Genomic DNA, 21,334 nt, shown 5'->3' with positions numbered 1-21,334 from the left:
TTAAGAAAAAAAGGGCTTCCCTATATTGTTGTGTCCGGCTAGGTACAAATAGGCAGCTGGTGGTTGGGGGCAGCCCGTTCCTGCCTGCTGTACCTGGCTGGACCCAAATATAGTGCAAAGCCCCATGTCAATTTTTTTTTTAATTATTTCAGGAAATTCATGAAATAATTAAAAAAAATTGATGTGGGGCTTCGCCCTATATTTGTGTCCAGTCAGGTACAGCAGGCAGGAACGGGCTGCCCCCAACCACCAGCTGCCTATTTGTACCTAGCCGGACACAACAATATAGGGAAGCCCTTTTTTTCTTAATTATTCCATGAATTTCATGAAATAATTAAAAAAAAAAATACGTGGGGCTTCGCCCTATTTTTGTGTCCAGCCAGGTACAACAAGGCAGCTGGGGGCTGGAATCCGCAGCGCAGGGAGGCCCAAGCTTTCTGGGCCCCACCCGCTGCAAATTGCAGTCCGCAGCCGCCCCGGAAAATGGCGCGTTCATAGAAGCGCCATCTTCTGGCGCTGTACCCAACTCATCCAGGGCCCTGGTGCGGTGGCTCACTGGGTAATAAAGGGGTTAAGGCCAGCTTGGCATTATCAGCTGGCCCTAAGCCCGAAATTCATGGGGTCACGCCAATATTAGACATGACCACCATGAATTTCTAGTAAAGTATTTAAAAAAAACACAAACACCCAGAAAAAAGTCCTTTAATTGAAATAAAGACACAATTCTTTATTGTTCTAAATTAAACCATACTTACCATCACACCCATTCCAGCTGAAGCCAACGATCTCCTGCAATAAAAGAAAAATAATAAACCAACCTCATCCTTACCTTTCCATGGTTCCCAGGACAGCTTCAGCTCTGCTACATCGAGATGACAGGCTGGACCGCAGCAGAACGCTGCCATCCAGCCTGTCATCCCGCAGACACTGAGAAGCGCAGGCATGCTTGCGCTCCTCAGTGTCTCGCTGTGACGGCATCCAGATGAGCCGAGGTCATGTCCAATGAACTCAGCTCACCTCATGCACGTCACTGACAGCGTGGGAAAATTCTCCTGCACTCAGCGCTTCAGCGTGAGAATTTTCCCACGCTGTCAGTGACGTGCATGAGGTGCGCCGAGTTCATTGGACATGACCTCACCTCATGCACGTCACTGACAGCGTGGGAAAATTCTCACGCTGAAGCGCTGAGTGCAGGAGAATTCTCCCACGCTGTCAGTGACGTACATGAGGTGAGCCGAGTTCATTGTCGGCTCATCTGGATGCCGTCACAGCCAGACACTGAGGAGTGGAAGTATGCCTGCGCTTCTCAGTGTCTGCGGGATGACAGGCTGGATGGCAGCGTTCTGCTGCGGTCCAGCCTGTCATCTCGATGTAGCAGAGCTGGAGCCGTCGTGGGAGCCATGGAAAGGTAAGGATGAGGTTGCTTTATTATTTTTCTTTTATTGCAGGAGATCGTTGGCTTCAGCTGGAATGGGCGTGATGGTAAGTATGGTTTAATTTAGAACAATAAAGAATTGTGTGTTTATTTCAATTAAAGGACTTTTTTCTGGGTGTTTGTGTTTTTTTTAAATACTTTACTAGAAATTCATGGTGGTCATGTCTAATATTGGCGTGACCCCATGAATTTCGGGCTTAGGGCCAGCTGATAATGCCAAGCTGGCCTTAACCCCTTTATTACCCAGTGAGCCACCGCACCAGGGCCCTGGATGAGTTGGGTACAGCGCCAGAAGATGGCGCTTCTATGAACGCGCCATTTTCCGGGGCGGCTGCGGACTGCAATTTGCAGCGGGTGGGGCCCAGAAAGCTTGGGCCTCCCTGCGCTGCAGATTCCATCCCCAAGCTGCCTAGTTGTACCTGGCTGGACACAAAAATAGGGCGAAGCTCCACGTTTTTTTTTTTTAAATTCATGAAATTCATGGAATAATTAAGAAAAAAAGGGCTTCCCTATATTGTTGTGTCCGGCTAGGTACAAATAGGCAGCTGGTGGTTGGGGGCAGCCCGTTCCTGCCTGCTGTACCTGACTGGACACAAATATAGTGCGAAGCCCCACATCAATTTTTTTTAATTATTTCATGAATTTCCTGAAATGATTTAAAAAAAATTGATGTGGGGCTTCGCACTATATTTGTGTCCAGCCAGGTACAGCAGGCAGGAACGGGCTGCCCCCAACCACCAGCTGCCTATTTGTACCTGGTTGGACACAACAATATAGGGAAGCCCTTTTTTTCTTAATTATTTCATGAATTTCATGAAATAATTAAAAAAAAAAAAATACGTGAAGCTTCTCCCTATTTTTGTGTCCAGCCAGGTACAACTAGGCAGCTGGGGGATGGAATCTGCAGCGCAGGGAGGCCCAAGCTTTCTGCCCCCCCCGCTGAAAATTGCAGTCCGCAGCCGCCCCGGAAAATGGCGCGTTCATAGAAGCTGGATGCTGTACCTGGCTGGCATACAAAAATATGGCGAAGCCCACGTCAAAAGTTTTGGGAAAAATTAATTAAAAAATAAATAATAATTTAGGGACTGCATCTTTATTAACTCCTCAAATGTCATTTAGTGTTAAAATAAAGGATTTATTTAAAAAAAAATTGACGTGGGGCTTCGCCCTATATTTGTGTCCAGCCAGGTACAGCAGGCAGGAACAGGCTGCCCCCAACCACCAGCTGCCTATTTGTACCTGGCCGGACACAACAATATAGGGAAGCCCTTTTTTTCTTAATTATTCCATGAATTTCATGAAATAATTAAAAAAAAAAATGCGTGGGGCTTCGCCCTATTATTGTGCCCAGCCAGATACAACTAGGCAACTGGGGGCTGGAATCCGCAGCGCAGGGAGACCCAAGCTTTCTGGGCCACCCCCGCTGCAAATTGCAGTCCGCAGCCGCCCCAGAAAATGGCGCGTTCATAGAAGCGCCATCTTCTGGCGCTGTACCCAACTCATCCAGGGCCCTGGTGCGGTGGCTCACTGGGTAATAAAGGGGTTAAGGCCAGCTTGGCATTATCAGCTGGCCCTAAGCCCGAAATTCATGGGGTCACGCCAATATTAGACATGACCACCATGAATTTCTAGTAAAGTATTTAAAAAAGCACAACACCCAGAAAAAAAGTCCTTTAATTGAAATAAACACACAATTCTTTATTGTTCTAAATTAAACCATACTTACCATCACGCCCATTCCAGCTGAAGCCAACGATCTCCTGCAATAAAAGTAAAATAATAAAGCAACATCATCCTTACCTTTCCATGGCTCCCACGACAGCTTCAGCTCTGCTACATCGAGATGACAGGCTGGACCGCAGCAGAACGCTGCCATCCATCCTGTCATCCCGCAGACACTGAGAAGCGCAGGCATACTTCCGCTCCTCAGTGTCTGGCTGTGACGGCATCCAGATGAGCCGAGGTCATGTCCAATGAACTCAGCTCACCTCATGCACGTCACTGACAGCGTGGGAAAATTCTCCTGCACTCAGCACTTCAGCGTGAGAATTTTCCCACGCTGTCAGTGACGTGCATGAGGTGAGCTGAGTTCATTGGACATGACCTCACCTCATGTATGTCACTGACAGCGTGGGAGAATTCTCCCACGCTGAAGCGCTGAGTGCAGGAGAATTTTCCCACGCTGTCAGTGACGTGCATGAGGTGAGCTGAGTTCATTGGACATGACCTCGGCTCATCTGGATGCCGTCACAGCCAGACACTGAGGAGCGGAAGTATGCCTGCGCTTCTCAGTGTCTGCGGGATGACAGGCTGGATGGCAGCGTTCTGCTGCGGTCCAGCCTGTCATCTCGATGTAGCAGAGCTGAAGCTGTCGTGGGAACCATGGAAAGGTAAGGATGAGGTTGCTTTATTATTTTACTTTTATTGCAGGAGATCATTGGCTTCAGCTGGAATGGGCGTGATGGTAAGTATGGTTTAATTTAGAACAATAAAGAATTGTGTCTTTATTTCAATTAAAGGACTTTATTCTGGGTGTTTGTGTTTTCTTTTAACTTTGACTATGGGGTTAGTAATGGGGGTGTCTTATAGACGCCTCTCCATTACTAACCTGGGCTTGATGTCAGCTGGCATTATAAGCTGACATCAACCCCAACCCTATTACCTCCTGCCACCGCACCAGGGCAGCGTGGAAGAGCGAGGCTAAGTGCCAGAATTGGCGCATCCTATGGATGCGCCATTTCTGGGGCGGCTGACGGATGCGCCATTTCTGGGGCGGCTGACGGCTGGTGTTTCTAGCCTGGGAGGGGGCCAATATTCATGGCTCCCTTCCTGGGCTATTAATATCAGCCCCCAGCTGTCTGCCTAGCCTTTGCTAGCTATTAAATTAGGGGGGACCCCACGTCATTTTTTTGGGGGGGTTCCCCCATTTTAATAGCTAGTAAAGGCTAGGTATTCAGCTGGGGGCTGATATTAGTAGCCTGGGAAGCTCCGTGGGTATTACCCCCTTCCCAGGCTTCAAACATTTGCCCCAGCTGTCTGCTTAACCTCCGCTAGAGCCTAAAATTAAGGGGAACCCCACGCCAATTTTTTTTTAAATAAATCCTTTATTTTAACACTAAATGACAAGTACAGTAAGCAACACTGTCACTGTACTTTATATATATGTGACTGACATGTTTCTATCTATCTAATCTATGTGTGATTCTCTATTCTTTCTATTCTAAATTGTCGGGTACAGATGCTGAATTGCCGGCTGGCTTTCTTAAAGAGACGGTGCATGAAAACACTATTATTTTTTTAAATAAATCCTTTACACTAAATGACAAGTACAGTAAGCAACACTGTCACAGTACTTCATATATATGTGACTGACATGTTTCTATCTATCTAATCTATGTGTGAAGCTCTATTCTTTTTGTTGTAAATTGTCGGGTACCGGTGAATGCCGCTGATGAATTGCCGGCTTTTCATGTCATTCTACATTATTCTTAGTTGTTTTACTTCATGTAGAATTAACCTACAAGGAAAGAAAGGGTTTATTTTCATTCCGATATTTGTGTTCCATTGACTTGCATTGGTTTCCGGTATCGGAATCGGCGATATCCGATACTTTTTGGGTATCGGCCCGATCCAGTCCGATACGATATTTCCTGATATCGGAAGGTATCGCTCAACACTACTCGTAGCCCATTGCAGCAATTTTAGCAGAAAATCTCACACTAGTTTCCCCAAGGGGTTTGCATTTGGGAGATCCAATGTTACACTTGTCTGTGTACGAGGCATGCAAACACCGCCTTGTTGATATGAAGTTGCCATGTAACGTTTATACACAAAAGCAGCTGACATGGGCCTGAGGGACATATAATTAACTCCCCATGCACCTGCTTCCCTCTCCGCCAGGAATTGAAGTGGTCTCCGGCACGCACCAGCTTCTCGCTTCAGCTTTTATCTGTGCCTGATATGACAACCGCAGCTAAATGAGCACAATTAATTCGACAATTATACTTTCTGTTCAATACAGGTGGTCTACCAGTGACAATTAACTTGACCGGAACGGGAACACAATGTCTGGCTTCCAGTCCCAACATCATATAATGAGTTTACTTCTTACAACCAGGTGGAAAATCAGGCCAGTCACAACCACATATTGTGGAGGTTACTGGCTCTTTGTGTTGGTCCATATCGCAGAAGCCTATCCATATGGAAAATCGGCCATATGCACTGGCTATAATGGGTCAGTTTTTTTTCCGTGTGAGAAAACGCTTGTCTGAACGAGCCTTAAAAAGAACCGGTCACATTTTTATCTCCATATGGGGCCTCTTGGCTTTAGGCCTTGTGTTATTTTAGGATGAACACTGGAGTTTATAAATCTTTCCCATCATCAATGTAATAAATGATGCTTATACATGTCCAATAACAAGGAGATGCAAGATAATTTTTAGACCCATTTTATTGACCACAATCTAACATGGGTGCCAGTTTACAAAAAAATGGAATATATCTGAAACAAATACGCACTATTAAAATCCCATTTTGGAAGGATTTTCCATATCCCGTTCAGCACCGTTTTCTTCATGCCTTATCCTAGGTCACTTTGAAGAGAGGATAATTTTTTGACCCCGGAAAACGCTAACCTCTGTCTTAGTTGAAGAAAGTCAGAGCAGGAAACTGCTGCTTGTACGTCCATTTTCTATAAATATTCATCTACTTACCAGTTTGGATGTAAGATTATCGTTTCTAAAAATGTCAGGCGCTGACGCCTGTAGTTGACCACAAGGGTGGAAGGCAAAAATGCTCATTTAAAGTCAAAGAAATTCAATCTGTCACGCGGCTTGTAAAAAATCGTTCTGCAGCTGAGGAAGCGGAAAACGCTATCCTTGTGGCGTCTTTTTCCATGACTTCAGGGTAGAATAGCAGAAGCCACTGTTAATTGGAGTTATGACGTGCAGGTGCTGCAGAATCTGAGGAGAGGCGATGAAGACCCTAAAATCAGATTTCTAGGCTACTCTTTACAAACGACGATTACATAGATGTACGTAGGCCGAACCTTACAATTTCTTCTAGCTTAGACTAGTGTGGTTGGAGGTGTCCTGCCTCTCGTCAGATGTTGGGGGAAGGACTTTTAGACGGGACGATAAATGGGGAACGAGTGTTCTTAGGAAAGCTCGTTCCTAACTATTAGGCCATCGAAACGGATGGGAAAAAAGCTCAGATTATATTTTTACCTGACTTAAAAAATTGTTCTTGGCAATAATGATGACCTTCTTTATGCATACAATGATCGTTTCAGTGCCTGTAGCCGGTCAGCAGTAGTTTAACATCGGTGGTGACAGGGCATTAGGCACGTTGGATTTTGAACATGCCTGATTCGTTGTTCTTACAGCTGCTGTATAAAGCAATGGGAAAGGGAAGAACAACTGATGGATCATCTTAAAGATTTTTAGGCTCCCATTAGATAAGCATATAAGCTGGAGGCACTGATCGCAGTTGAGTCCTTATCGCACACTGCCAACAAGAAGTCATCCATATGGTCTATGGTTGGACATTATAGAAGGGGTACCAAGTGGCGGTTTGGGCTTCTCTGGATGGCCATCATGAAGTCCTACGTTTTACCTTGCAAAATCTGCTTTTTGTCAGACCCAGAAAGGTCAGCTGATTGCCATGGTGGCTTCAATTCGAAAGGGATTGGCTCTAGTGGACACTCAGAAGTGGGCCTTGTGCAAGAACAATATGGGCCCTCTGCAGCTCAATCATTTATAATAATGCACAATTCCACCTGCTCTGGAGGTAGAAGTGGCCCCCTTACCTCTTTGGCCCCTGCGCGGCTTCTCAGGTTGCACCAATGGTATGTCCACCCCTGTCTTATGGGGTTATATAATCCATTTGCATAATTGCAAGAATTGTGCTTAAATTTTTAAGAAATTCAGTTGCACTTTATGGCAGACTTGCAATTCTGATCAGATTTGGAGGGTGTGATCTATCTGCTTCAAATCCATCATAGAGAAAAATTAATAAGTTACAAAAATAGACGATTGATCACCTGCCAGGGCGAACGTGCTACTTGGGCCGTATGAGGATTTGTTTTCGCAGGAATCTTCACGGTTGTGATGAAAGAACGTGAAATTCCAGATTGTGTTTATGGTTTTCATACATTGGCTAGGACGACTGTATACTCACAAAACACTAAACATTTACACCCCAACAAAAAATCTCCAAGCCACGTTCGAAACTCACGTGGATCCGAAAAGCTTTAAAAAGCTACATAGCACTGGGGGGGAGGGGAGAATTTAAAGGGATTGTCTGGCTTCCAAAATCTTATCCTCAAAAGTCACTTATTTGAGATTTCCAGCAATTAATTAGTTGAAAAAAAAAAGCATTCACAAAGAGTACCGCACTCATTGGAGGACCCAGGACTACACAAAGAGCACATTGAGTTCAAATGCTGCAATGTAATTCTTAAATTTTCCTTCTGGTGGCGCCAGAATGTGGGGTCATTGGCACTGCTAGCCTCCGATTTGGACCTTTAAGTTCTTGCATGCTTTGTGCAACAGGAGCGTAAATTTTCTCTTGGACAACTCTCTACCAAAATCCCACTGTTTAATTAAAGGGCTATTCCAGTTTTAATAAGTTATTCCCCATCCACAGGATAGGTGATGCCTACTGGAATGGTCTGGTGACCACTCTTCAGAACGGTGGTCCCTTATCTCTTATTTAAATGGACTCTTATTTATTTATTTTTCGGGCTGTTCGCTTCATAGTTTTGGGTCTTGGAGCTGAGCAGCCCTTCGGTGAACACTTCTGCCCCTTTCTTTCATCGTTCAGTAGTCTCAGCACTTGGACCTCCTCCTCTATGTCTCTAAATTGTGAAAAGTTTTAAGAAAGTGCAGTTACACTTTAAATGCCTGTTTTATAGAATACACGTTCTAATATGACAACCAAAAAAAAATCTTCACTTATTATTCAATTTCACCCCCCCCCCCCCCCCCCCCACCCCTGGTGTAAATGCTGCTGTTCTCCTGAATCTGGCACGATCTTTCTTTTATTCCTGGGCCTCTCCATTCCTGAGATATGGCCTTCTCTTCCCTGTATATAAATCTAGTCTCTTTAGCCAAGTAGGCAGGGTCCTGAACCTACTTTTTTGTGGGTGTCTTCTAGAAAATCACACCCCCTGGGCTAAAAAGATTGGCTTTACATAAAGTGAAGTGTGGAGGTCATATCTCCAGAAATGGAGAAGCACATGAAAAAAAAGAGACTACGCGGGATTTGCATCAGGTGAAAAAAAAAAAAAAATACATATTTATAGCAAGTGACCTTATTTAAAGGGTTTTTTCTCATATTTGAAGATGGATATGGTCGGATAGTGCATGTAAAAACAAGCACATTTGCAATTTACTGCTTACTAAAATTTTCAGCCGTTCTTGAGATATTAACACTTTTTAGCACATTGCCTAGGAAACCGACCGCCGCTGTCTATCTTGTAAGCACGGCATTAAATCTGCCTGCATTAAAGGAGTGAATCAACACAGCGCAGCGAATTTAGGAGTTAAACAGCACGGTCTGGCGATCCAAATCCACTTCAAAAGCCGCTTACAAGCTCAGTAGAAAAGGGCGTGTAAGCACTGCAGATGTCTGGCTGTCTAGCAGTGGTGGTCGGTCTCCAAGTAAACAAAAGTGTTAATATCTCAAGAACGGCTGAAAATTTTAATAAGCAGTAAATTGCAAAAGTGCTTGTTTTTACGAGCTCTATCCAACCATATCCTTCTTCAAAGATGGGTAAAATCCCTTTAAACAGCCAAAATATTTAGCTGGAATGATCAATGTTACATTTTGCTGTCTTGGCCAAGAGTTTTTATGTTTTTTCCATGTTTGTGTCTCCAGGCAGATCCAGTGGACGGATGAGAAGGGGCGAAAGAGAAAATGCTCCGGCCCGCAATATGCAGACTATGCTGCCAGCATCATTCAGAAAATCCTGACAGATGAAGACTTGGTTCCTACTAAGCACAGTGAGTAATGCGTCTTCCGCTTCAGGGTTTCTTTAGCTCTGCTGCAAGCACAAGACGATTCTGCTTAATGTCATGTCAAATAAAGAGTGCATCCTTGAAGAACTGATTATAGGGGTAATATTACATAACTGCAGCCTCGGGCATATTTTTTCTAGTGACTATAATGAGTTCCCCTGATTCATTTACTGGCAGTCATCCTGAATATAATATGCCTAGAATGTCATAGAAGATAAGCCGGTTTTACGTTAAAGGGGTTGTTGACTTCTGACAATCCTATTTTTTGACCGTTTCCCAAAAAATTAAGTTTATCATAAGGTGTCCCTCTAATTGGACCTCCAAAAATCGATGGGGAACCTAGCAGCTGAAGAGTTTCCCAGCAGCGCCACCACAGGAGGAACATAGCATTACACAACTCCATGGATATTTCGAGACCTCCAGAGCCAAAAATGCTTTTTTACCTTATTTATAAAATGAAAATATAAACCCCAGTTCATCATTTTGCTTTTTTTTTTTTTTTTAACTTGAAGTGTTTTGCTCCAAATTTTTCAAAAAGGGCCAAGTGGCTTTTTGCCAAAAACAAACAAACAAAAAAAAAAACTTATTTTTGTCTTTTTAACCCATTTTTCAACTTTTAGCACAAAAAATTGGGTGCTGTGCTAAAATTTGCGCAAAAAATGCAGACATGAATAAAGTCATTCTGGGAGGGGGAGGGAGGGGGAGCTGGAAGTTCTTTCGCGCAAAAATTTCACAAATTTGTTTTAAAAAGTCGTAATTGACGATTCAACCGAAAACATTCGGAGACCACCCATAATGATGGACATGGGAGAAAAAAAAAAAAAGTAACCACATATAAAATGGACTTTTAAAGAAGGTGCAAATTAAAAGAATAAGGCGAAAACTAGACAAAAAAAGGTGCAAATCCAATAATGAACTGGACCCGTAAAATATCTTCTATGGTTTTTCCACGTAGTAAGTCCGAAGCTTTGAACAGTGGCAGTTAAGATTAGAAAAAAAACAACTTTCTTCAGTACGATTTTTGGTAATCGCAGTATGGCAATTTTTTTTCATTTTTTTGGGATATTTTCACCTTCAGGAATTGCGAAATTTGACCATTCCGCAATTCTTTCTCCACTCTGGATAGTGATTGACTACATGTGTCGGAGCTTTTGTGATCCGAGTCCAGTTTGCTTGAATATTATGTGATCTGTAACAGAGATACTGGCGTTAAAATGTGGCCACATTTTTGGCCATCTGAACATATTGGCCAAATGAGCTTTCAGCTGATGACCATCTTCCCATAAACATGTACCCAGATTGGTTGAGAATGTGCGGTTTATTCCAATAAGGATATGGATACAAGCTGTATACTCTTCTGGGTGATAAGTGCTGCCAGAGAACAAAGAATTGGCCATGTAGATATCCAACATGGCGACTCACTCTTTCTCCCCATTACAATTGTCTAGTAACCGTCTTAAAAAAAAAAAAAAAATTGGCTCATTTTGATGCCGTCTTTGGAAAGGTGACAAAATGGTCACGTTTTGATGGCATTTGAATAAATCCCACCCTGTTTGATGCAAGGTTTGGGCTGCCAAGTTTTGAAGCTGCTGGCCATGGAGTTGGTGCCAATTAATTCACGTAACCAGGACCATCGGCCACATCTGGAATCTGTGATTGCTGGATGGGAACCTTGAGAACTGGCTCTTCGATTGGCGCAACATCATCGTTTCGGCATCAGGCACATATGACGTCACATCAGTCTGGCTGATCAAAGAAGAGTTGAGGATGCCTTCAAGAAAGAGGTGGTTCTCAGGGTTTCCATCCAACAGCCACAGATTAACATGGTCAATGGACCAGATCCCACGAATCGATATGCGCCAACTATGTATGTCATCAGCTGATCCCAATCAGGTTCAAAAATAGTTTCTGGAAGCCAAAGTCAATATGCCCCTTTTGCGAGGGAACATGCAGCACCCATAACACCTCTGATCTCGTTGGATTGGATATATATTTGTATTTGCTTGATTTTAATTAAATGGTCCATTTCTTATTTTTTCTTCAGGCAAAGATTTTCCGAAGACCTTCAGACCAGCGATCCAGAAGACCTTCCGGCTCCTCTTCCACCTCTTGGGCCACATCTACACCTGTCATTTCAGAACGGTGGTGAATCTCGAACTGCATCCTCATCTTAACACCCTGTACCTGCACCTTCTTCTCTTCTGTGCGGAATTTCACCTCCTCGATTCCAAAGAAATGGCCTTAAGCGAAGACTTAAGCACAGCCTTGATACATTCCAGCCCACCTCCTCGAACCTCAGGAAGTCACGCACGTAACACATGAACTAACTTTATAGATAGACCCCCCCCCTATTTTTTTTCTACATATACTGCCACCAGAACTGGTTACCTTTTTGCTAATTCGATAATATTCCGGTGTAATCTAATTTTTTGGCGTGAGACCTTCAGCATAGCTTGTGATTGCCAAACGCAAAGGTGACCGAGGACAATAATATCCGCGCTGCAGAGCATTCGGGGAGATGAGGATGAAGGCAGCGTGCCGCATAGCACAGAGCAGCTTCCAGCTAACTGTACACCGAGGGACCCACTAAGTGCATTAAGACAGAAACCAACGAGCACGCATCGATTCACAAGAATCTGCTAAGACAAGCAAAGAACGGACGGTGCTCGCAAAGACCTTTTGTATGTTACTGGGCAGAAAATGGTTTCTCTGGTCGATGGTGTTTTCTGTAACCAACACTGGATGACATTTGCTGACTTTACATGTAAATTAAGATCAGAATCTCCAGAATTGGAACTTTTTTGTTTTGCTTGTTTTTTTTTTTCTTTGTTTTTTTTTTTTATAAAATAACAAACCTATTTTAATTTAATTATAAACGCTTATTTCCTATTTTAAGGACCTGGATAGAGCTGACGGTTACAAGTATATTTTACTTCAGGGGATATGTTACTTTTTCTTAAGAAAAATCCGCACTTAAACTTTTTTTTGTAATTTTGTATTTAAGTAAAAAGGTAAAAGAAAAAAAAAAGTGTTTACTTTATATAAAAAAAAAAAAATCAAAAACTACCTAACCGTGTATGTGTTTTCTTTACCATAATTGTCAACTTTGAGAAACTGTCGTCCGGGAAGTGAATGTTTGTACAACGCTGGTGGAACTTTTAACTTTCACCTTTTATGTGACGTAACTCCCTGCGGACCCTTCTTGTCCAGATTCCCACCTGCTGAATGTCCTGTTAGGTTTCCAGCTTCCGAGCGGCATGCAGGAGAAACTTTCTTCAAGTGCTACTTTATTTGAGTTTTAGGAGCCTTTTGCAGCACTGGGAGCTCTGACCTGACCTCTTTTTCGTGAGTCTAGGAGGTCTTCCCTTTATTTCACCCGGGAGCCTCTGTCTCTGGCGCTCCGGGAGCCTCTGTCTCTGGCGCTCCGGGAGCCTCTGTCTCTGGCGCTCCGGGAGCCTCTGTCTCTGGCGCTCCGGGAGCCTCTGTCTCTGGCGCTCCGGGAGCCTCTGTCTCTGGCGCTCCAAGAGAGTTGCCAAATCTGTTCTTTACATATCATTGATCTATAGCAGGGTATGATTGTACAGAGAGGATCGCGGTATCGCTGTGGAGGGGACGGAGAAAGTAATTCCGCCATCTCCTCTTATGCTGGTGACGCGCCCCTGGGCCTGTGTCGCACTGCGGTGCGCACGCGGGAACTTACCCGGAGCCGGATCCGTGGAGGGTTGTAGTCTCGTGGCGGTGACCCGGTCCGTGCCCAGGGAGTCAAACTGGACGGCAGTCTATTAGTAGTAAATAGTTGATGACTACGCCACCCGTTGAGTGCAGCCAGGGAGCTGCTGCTGCGGGGCAGACCGCTGAGGCCGATGGTAGGATTATGCAGCGTGATAGTATAACCCCCAACGGGAGGGGTATGGCCTCAGGGCAGCCGACGTGGATGATGGGGGTAGCAGGAACCACTCAGAGACGGTACGGTGTAGTTCAGGGTCTTTACTGGTAACAACGATAGACCCTCCCGGAGTACTTGCTAGCGAACGGGGCCTGGTCAGTCCTTGAGCAGATGGGATCTCCCCTGGCCAGGCGCAGTTGTAGGCCTCCCAAACTGACTGTACTCTTCTGGCTACCTTGCTAGAAGCTGATGTAAGTAGCCCACGTCCCTGAGTGTACCGTGTGGTGCTCACCCGTATGGCCGGTGACTCGGGGCCTTCTAATGGCTTCCGCTCCACGATGGCGGTGCTGGTCCCACGCGTGTGACCGTGCCTTCGGGCTTCTGGGCCAGAGGACCTGAAATCCCCTGCCTGACGGATTCTGCTGCTGGGTAGGAGTTAGTCCCCACAGCCTCGGACTCCGGGTCCGGAAAGAAGTCTTCTTAGTCAGGGCGAGCTCTGCAGCTGCCAGCCCCTGACTCCTTGTGACTCTGCTGTTTCCTATGCTGCTTCTTGTCTCTACTCCACTTGTCTGACTCACCCTGCCTCAGCCCCGGGTTTATACAGGGGAAGTTCTTCCCCTCCCAAGACTGGGCAGGAGGTGTGGCATGCACAGGATCCCTGACCAAAGGACCTCCCACCTGCTCTCAGACATAACATTACATTACTGTGGAAAACCGGACCCCTGGGGTGCCACACTGGCGTCAGCGGGAATCGCACTGCACTTGGGTGATATCCAAGTGCAGTGCGATGTTTCACATGCACCCATAGACTTATATGGGTGCGTGTGATGCAAATCCAGCATGCTGTTTTTTTGGGTTTTTTTTAGTCCGATCGAAGATGGGGAAAAAAAAGCCACTGAGTACACAATCATAGGATTAAATTGCTACGAATGCAATCCGATATATATATTTTTTATCTGATTGCATTCGTCTGATTTTAATCGCAAGTGAGTGAGCCCTTTAAAAGACTATGGAGTCTAAAGGCTCATGCAGACATCCATGCAGCACAGACTGCAATGCATGGACTGGCCGCGAGACTCCCCAACCTGACTTCATGCATTGCGGTCCTTGATAGGACCATGTTGCACGGATGTCAAATACGAGGATAAGACTGCATTTTACTGAAGCAGCTTTATTTTATGTATTCAAGTGAAGAAATTCTGGCAATCACAGAAATAACGTCTGAGCAATCCCTAATATAGAATGAAGTTAAACATAGAAAAAAATAATTATACAAAGTATTTTATACACAGATAATCCTTCGCACTGAATGAAAACATAAATGAATAACAATGGAATCATAATCTATTGATTCAAAACCTAAGGTCCAAAAAGGAATATACACCTCGTTTCTAATGAGATTAGAATCAAATCTTCAAAAAAAAATTCCTTTAAGTAATACCATTCCAGATTATAATAGTAAAGAACTCCTCATTATTTTCTTTTTCTTTGTTTTTAGAATATTGACCACTTTTGGGAAAGTTTTACACAAATCTTGACCTCTTTCAGCGAAGGTGGGGAAATCTGGAGCAGTTGGTAATAATATGTATAATATCCATTAACTGTAGAATAAAGGCATGGATCCCACAAATATTATACATTGATCAACTGCAGCTAAGCAAAGTTTCAAAACCGAACCGGAGGTTCTTGGTTAACATTCTCATCAAAGTGCAAAAGAATTCAGATGGGTATACAGTGGTGGCCAAAAGTATTGGCACCCCTGCAATTCTGTCCGATAATACTCAGTTTCTTCCTGAAAATGATTGCAATCACAAATTCTTTGGTATTATTCTCTTCATTTAATTTGACTTCAATGAAAAAACACAAAACGAATTGTCCTAAAGCCAAATTGGAAACAATTCCACACCAAACCTAAAAAAGGGGGTGGACAAAAGTATTGGCACTGTTTGAAAAATCATGTGATGCTTCTCTAATTTGTGTAATTAACAGCACCTGTAACTTACCTGTGGCACCTAACAGGTGTTGGCAATAACTAAATCACACTTGCAGCCAGTTAACATGGATTAAAGTTGACTCAACCTCTGTCCTGTGTCCTTGTGTGTACCACATTGAGCATGGAGAAAAGAAAGAAGACCAAAGAACTGTCTGAGGACTTCAGAAACCAAATTGTGAGGAAGCATGAGCAATCTCAAGGCTACAAGTCCATCTCCAAAGACCTGAATGTTCCTGTGTCTTCCATGTGCAGTGTCATCAAGAAGTTTAAAGCCCATGGCACTGTGGCTAACCTCCCTAGATGTGGACGGAAAAGAAAAATTGACGAGAGATTTCAACGCAAGATTGTGCGGATGGTGGATAAAGAACCTCGACTAACATCCAAACAAGTTCAAGCTGCCCTGCAGTCCGAGGGCACAACAGTGTCAACCCGTAATATCCGTCGGCGTCCGAATGAAAAGGGACTGTATGGTAGGATACCCAGGAAGACCCCACTTCTTACCCCGAGAAATAAAAAAGCCAGGCTGGAGTTTGCCAAAACTTACCTGAGAAAGCCTAAAACGTTTTGGAAGAATGTTCTCTGGTCAGATGAGACAAAAGTAGAGCTTTTTGGCAAAAAGCATCAACATAGAGTGTGCAGGAAAAAAAAGAGGCATTCAAAGAAAAGAACACGGTCCCTAGAGTCAAACATGGCGGAGGTTCCCTGATGTTTTGGGGTTGCTTTGCTGCCTCGGGCACTGGACTGCTTGACCGTGTGCATGGCAATATGAAGTCTGAAGACTACCAACAAATTTTGCAGCATAATGTAGGGCCCAGAGTGAGAAAGCTGGGTCTCCCTCAGAGGTCATGGGTCTTCCAGCAGGACAATGACCCAAAACACACTTCCAAAAGCACTATAAAATGGTTTGAGAATAAGCACTGGAGACTTCTAAGGTGGCCAGCAATGAGTCCAGACCTGAATCCCATAGAACACCTGTGGAGAGATCTCAAAATGGCAGTTTGGAGAAGGCACCCTTCAAATATCAGGGACTTGGAGCAGTTTGCCAAAGTAGAATGGTCTACAATTCCAGCAGAGCATTGTAAGAAACTCATTGATGGTTACCGGAAGCGGTTGTTCGCAGTTATTTTGGCTAAAGGTTGTGCAACCAAGTATTGGGCTGAGGGTGCCAATACTTTTGTCTGGCCCATTTTTGGAGTTTTGTGTGAAATGATCAATGATTTGATTTTTGCTTCATTCTCTTTTGTGTTTTTTCCTTGCAAGCAAATTAAATGAAGAGAATAATACCAAAAAATTTGTGATTGCAATCATTTTCAGGAAGAAACTGAGTATTATCTGACAGAATGCAGGAGTGCCAATACTTTTGGCCACCACTGTATGGGGTGCTCCCCTTGCTGGCACAGTAGTGACAGTACTGTGCTACACTTACTAGGTTAGGGACCAGCCAAGAAATTTGATGTGACAGTGGGCTTTAAAAAAAAAAAAAAGCCTCATTTGCATATGAATGAAAATGTTAAGTGCACTAGGTGAGACAGAGAGCACTTCCCGAGTTTGGTGCTGGTTGGGGAAACAGTCTTCTTTATTAGCTTCATTGATGCCTCACTGAGTTATTTTCTTGCCTGACGTGACACAGACCGTGAGCTGTCGATGAAGATAAGGAGCCTCTGCTTCCCAAGGTTGTTTCCCCACCCAGCACGATTTTCTTTAAGTGCTCTGCCACACCCAGAGCCTCATTTGTTTATGAATTAAAATGCTTACTGCTCACGAAAGCAGCAGCAGATAGAAAATATAAAAGTGTAGCTTGCTTTACATTTCAAAGAACTGCAAATATACATTTCGGGAGAGTTGATTTTTACCAAAAGATTCAGCAATGATGACATTTGTAGGGGGGGCCTGCAAATCAAAATGGATGCCGGTGAGTAGGAGGCGGTTCCCAGGGCGGGATCTAGGTGTTCGCTGAATGTAGTCCTGCAAATATATTTACTAGTCAGCACTAAGATGTCAAGTTTTGAAGCCACATGCAAATTAGCCTGAAAGTGCATTGTGGGTGTGTTGATACGCCCAGTGCATTCCAGTCTAATTTGCATGCAGCGTCAAAACTCTCACATCCAGACTTCATGCCACTCACCCCAATCCGCTGAATGCTGTTGTGCTCCATGTCGGGCTTTGTAGATGACCCAGTGTGATCCCATGTAATCATTTGCCTGGGCCTATAAAAGGCTCACCAAGACACGCCTTTGTCTTGGTATTCAGACTTTCTAGTTACTCCAGGGCTCTGTCTGCTACCTGTTCCCGGTCTTCCAGGACCCCTGATACGTGTCCGCCTGTAGTTTCCAAGACATCTCAAGTCCACCTGCGGCTTCACGTAGCTCTATCTGTTCCCAATTTTTCAGGATCTCTCCGGTCAGGCTGTGGCTTCCATTACCTAAGCTGCCTGTTCCCAGTATTTTACGACCTCGGCTACATGTCTGTCTGCCTGTAACTTCCAGGACGTCTCTCGTCCGCCTGCAGCTTCCAATACCTCTGCTACCTGTTCCCTGTCTTACCGGACCTCTATGCATCCGCCTGCGGTTTCCAGAACCTGTGCTACTTGTCCATCTGCAGCTTCCAGGACGTCTCCTGTCTGCCTGAAGCTTCCAATACCTGTTTCCTGTGTGCCTCAACTGTCTGCTGCACTGTCGCCCATGGTCCGTATGTCCATCCTGACCTTGCTCCTTGAGGATCCGCCTCACCACTTAGTGAGCCTAATAATTCCTCATCCCTGGCAAATCCGATTGCTACAAATAAAGGTGGTCATGACTGCCGTTTAATTCCTTCTATTTTTTTTCTGGATCCCATGTAACTATCCAGGCCAGTTCAGATTAATTGTACTTATAGCTGCTGTGCTGGTCAAAAACCTTTTATAACATACACTTACCCAGACACGGCCGGTTTGAGGTACAGCCTTGCCTAAACAGGTTCATCTATTATCTATACATAACGTCTTTAATGTATATTTACAAAATAGTCTTGGAACATTAGGCAGAATCAAAGCTGCAAACTTTGGTAACCTTGGATATATTCCTACTTGCTGACGTGGCTTCGTTCTAGGTCTATTGACTTATTTTGTTTGCTGAACTTTGCTCTTGTAAGCTGTTCTCACTAGATGACATGTATGAAGAATACAAATTGTGTTTTGGGTGTTTTTCTTATTTATGCACATATCGGCCATTGTTATTTGAAGTCTCATTGGCATAATGGCAATGCCCAGTTGAGCTGAGTCATAGGTGGTAACTTTTGAGCTATAACTCCTTTTTCTGATCCTTTAGAAAGCATGGACTGTTTTACAAAAAAATATGGTTCTGGGATTCATTGTACTAAGTATAATGGATTTCTACACCCAAGTACTAAAAGTGCACAAGGATGCAAAAGGATGGAAGATCCCACCACCCCTTTCCCAAAGTCTCTGGAGCTGAGGGCTACAGCAAAGGTCAAGAGCTGGTGACTTTGCTTCACCGAAGCTTAGCAGGGCTTGCCTACCTTTTATTATGGCCGCCTTCCTTAGCAGTAATCCATGATGGCTTTCTCAAGTAACTTGATTCCCCTTGGCCTTTTAAGATGGATTTTGGCAGAGCCTATGTGATTGTGTATTGAAAGGAGTATTCTGACTCCATAACTAAGCTGCAAGTGTAGGGCGTTGAGACACCGTTTCTAGGCTGCCTCCTTCAACCGTTACTCACACGGAGTGATGTCCTCAGATAGCTTGAACTCGACTGTAGGAGGCACGTATGAAAATTCCAGAAGATCTTGAAGACATGCACACATACTGCAGGTAAAAGACTTTTCAGAAACTGGGCTTTAAACACCTGATCTTCTAAGATAGCTGATGGTGAACTAGGAAGATGGGAGGAGTTACTGACATCAGAGCTAAATCAGACAGGGAGTGTGGAAGGACAAACTTCTAAAGAGGGCAAACCTTCTTGCATAGCAACAAAACAGCACAATACAACAACACAATGATAATACAATAATGTGTGTATGATTCTCAAATCATGGGACATACTTGTGGTACAGATTTTACTTTTGTAATAAAACTGGTTTTGCAAAATATGTAAATGAGGGGTCTTTGTCTTTGCACCATCTCACTCCCTCAATTACCTTCCTCCGCACCACCCCTTACGATCGACCGCACCCCAAGGAGCACTATCTATATTGAATCCTCAGCCCTGCACAAAGTGACATTTCAGGAGCCAAGAGCTCACATAATGTTAGTGTATGTGGGCGACCGCTGATCCCCACGTCCATCCTGTCTGCAGCGGCCGCTCACTGCACACAGGATCGCACAGCAGCGGGAAGTCAATACTGACAGGAGAAGAGATGAGAGTGCACACACACACTGACACAGTATCTTCTAGTCGCCTGCAGTGTTAGTGTGCACCTTCATTTCCCTCTCCTCTCCATAGTGGCAGCTGTTTAATCCTGTGTGCAGTGAGCGGCCGCTGAAGACAGGACATGGGGATTAGAGAGCACAATACTGACAGGAGAGAAGACGAGAGTGCACACTGACACAGTATGGTCTAGTCGCCTGCAGTGTCAGTGTGCGCCTTCATCTCCCTCTCCTCTCCATAGTGGCAGCTGTGCTATCCTGTGTGCAGTTAGCAGCCGCTGAAGACAGGACATGGGGATTAGAGAGCACAATACTGACAGGAGAGAAGACGAGAGGGCACACTGACACAGTATGGTCTAGTCGCCTGCAGAGTTAGTGTGCGCCTTCATTTCCCTCTCCTCTCCATAGTGGCAGCTGTTTAATCCTGTGTGCAGTGAACGGCCGCTGAAGACAGGACATGGGGATTAGAGAGCACAATACTGACAGGAGAGAAGACGAGAGCGCACACTGACACAGTATGGTCTAGTCGCCTGCAGTGTCAGTGTGCGCCTTCATCTCCCTCTCTCCATAGTGGCAGCTGTGCTATCCTGTGTGCAGTGAGCGGCCGCTGAAGACAGGACATGGGGATTAGAGGGCACAGTGCTGACAGGATGGGAGATGAATGCACACACACACTGACACAGTATGATTTAGGCTCCTGCAGTGTCAGTGTGCACCTTCATCTCCCTCTCCTCTCCATAGTGGCAGCTGTGCTATCCTGTGTGCAGTGAGCGGCCACTGAAGACAGGACATGGAGATTAGAGAGCACAATACTGACAGGAGAGAAGACGAGAGTGCACACTGACACAGTATGGTCTAGTCGCCTGCAGTGTCAGTGTGCGCCTTCATCTCCCTTTCCTCTCCATAGTGGCAGCTGTGCTATCCTGTGTGCAGTGAGCGGTCGCAGACATGACATGGAGATTAGAGGGCACAGTGCTGACAGGAGGGGAGATGAATGCACACACACACTGACACAGTATGGTCTAGTCGCCTGCAGTGTCAGTGTGCGCTCTCATCTCCCTTTCCTCTCCATATCTGCAGCCCTCTGCTGTGTGATCCATTGTGCAGTGAGAGTGGCAGTTTTCTGTTGTCCTAGTCCACGCTGAGCCATGTGTCGTTCATCATGACCCGCTTTGCTGCACTGTCGACTTTGGTCCGTGCTGCTCACCCAGACCCACGGCTTGGAGAATCCACCTCACCAGGTGAGTGCTTAACAGCTTCAACCCAGGCTGTAACCCCCCGGGGTGTCCACCAAGAGCCTCAGTCAAGGTCAAGGTCTACGTCCGCAGTGAAGAGGAAATAAGAGGTTGCGGGGATTAACGATAAGGAACCTAATGGCCAGAAGGGACATTTCATAAGTCACTAAAAGATGAAGAATCCTTGTAACAGAGACATGTGAAAAATGAACAACCCGTGACATTAAAAAAAAAATGAAGAAATAAGGAACTGTGAATATAATGGGATATCCATCCAGAATTCTAAAAATTGGTTAAACTGGCGTAGACCGGAAATAAAGGCAAGAACGTGAAGTATGTGCAAGGTGCATCAACAACCTGGCCCATGGATTGGTCTTTTTTACGCAGCCGTTGGGTACATAGAG

At 44.8% G+C, this 21,334-nt stretch overlaps 1 protein-coding gene across 4 annotated transcripts in view; it reads left to right on the top strand.

Annotated features, from left to right (window-relative positions):
• LOC141172323 (MOB kinase activator 2-like) overlaps positions 1-12,292 on the top strand; it is a 39,187-nt gene extending 26,895 nt beyond the window's left edge. For all 4 annotated transcript variants that reach the window (XM_073656406.1, XM_073656404.1, XM_073656405.1 and 1 more), the window contains exons 5-6: positions 9,314-9,438; positions 11,498-12,292. In XM_073656406.1, the coding sequence (XP_073512507.1) occupies positions 9,314-9,438; positions 11,498-11,775 (403 nt within the window). In that variant the 3' untranslated portion in view covers positions 11,776-12,292. The remainder of the gene's footprint in view (positions 1-9,313; positions 9,439-11,497) is intronic.
• The last annotated feature ends 9,042 nt before the right edge of the window (positions 12,293-21,334 follow it).

This window comes from Phyllobates terribilis, unplaced genomic scaffold, assembly GCF_046119375.1.
Source record: "Phyllobates terribilis strain yellow unplaced genomic scaffold, ASM4611937v1 Scaffold_12__6_contigs__length_324123572, whole genome shotgun sequence".
Taxonomy (NCBI): domain Eukaryota; kingdom Metazoa; phylum Chordata; class Amphibia; order Anura; family Dendrobatidae; genus Phyllobates; species Phyllobates terribilis.
The sequence above is the reverse complement of the archived record's forward strand: the minus strand, read 5'-3'. Positions and strand labels throughout refer to the sequence as shown.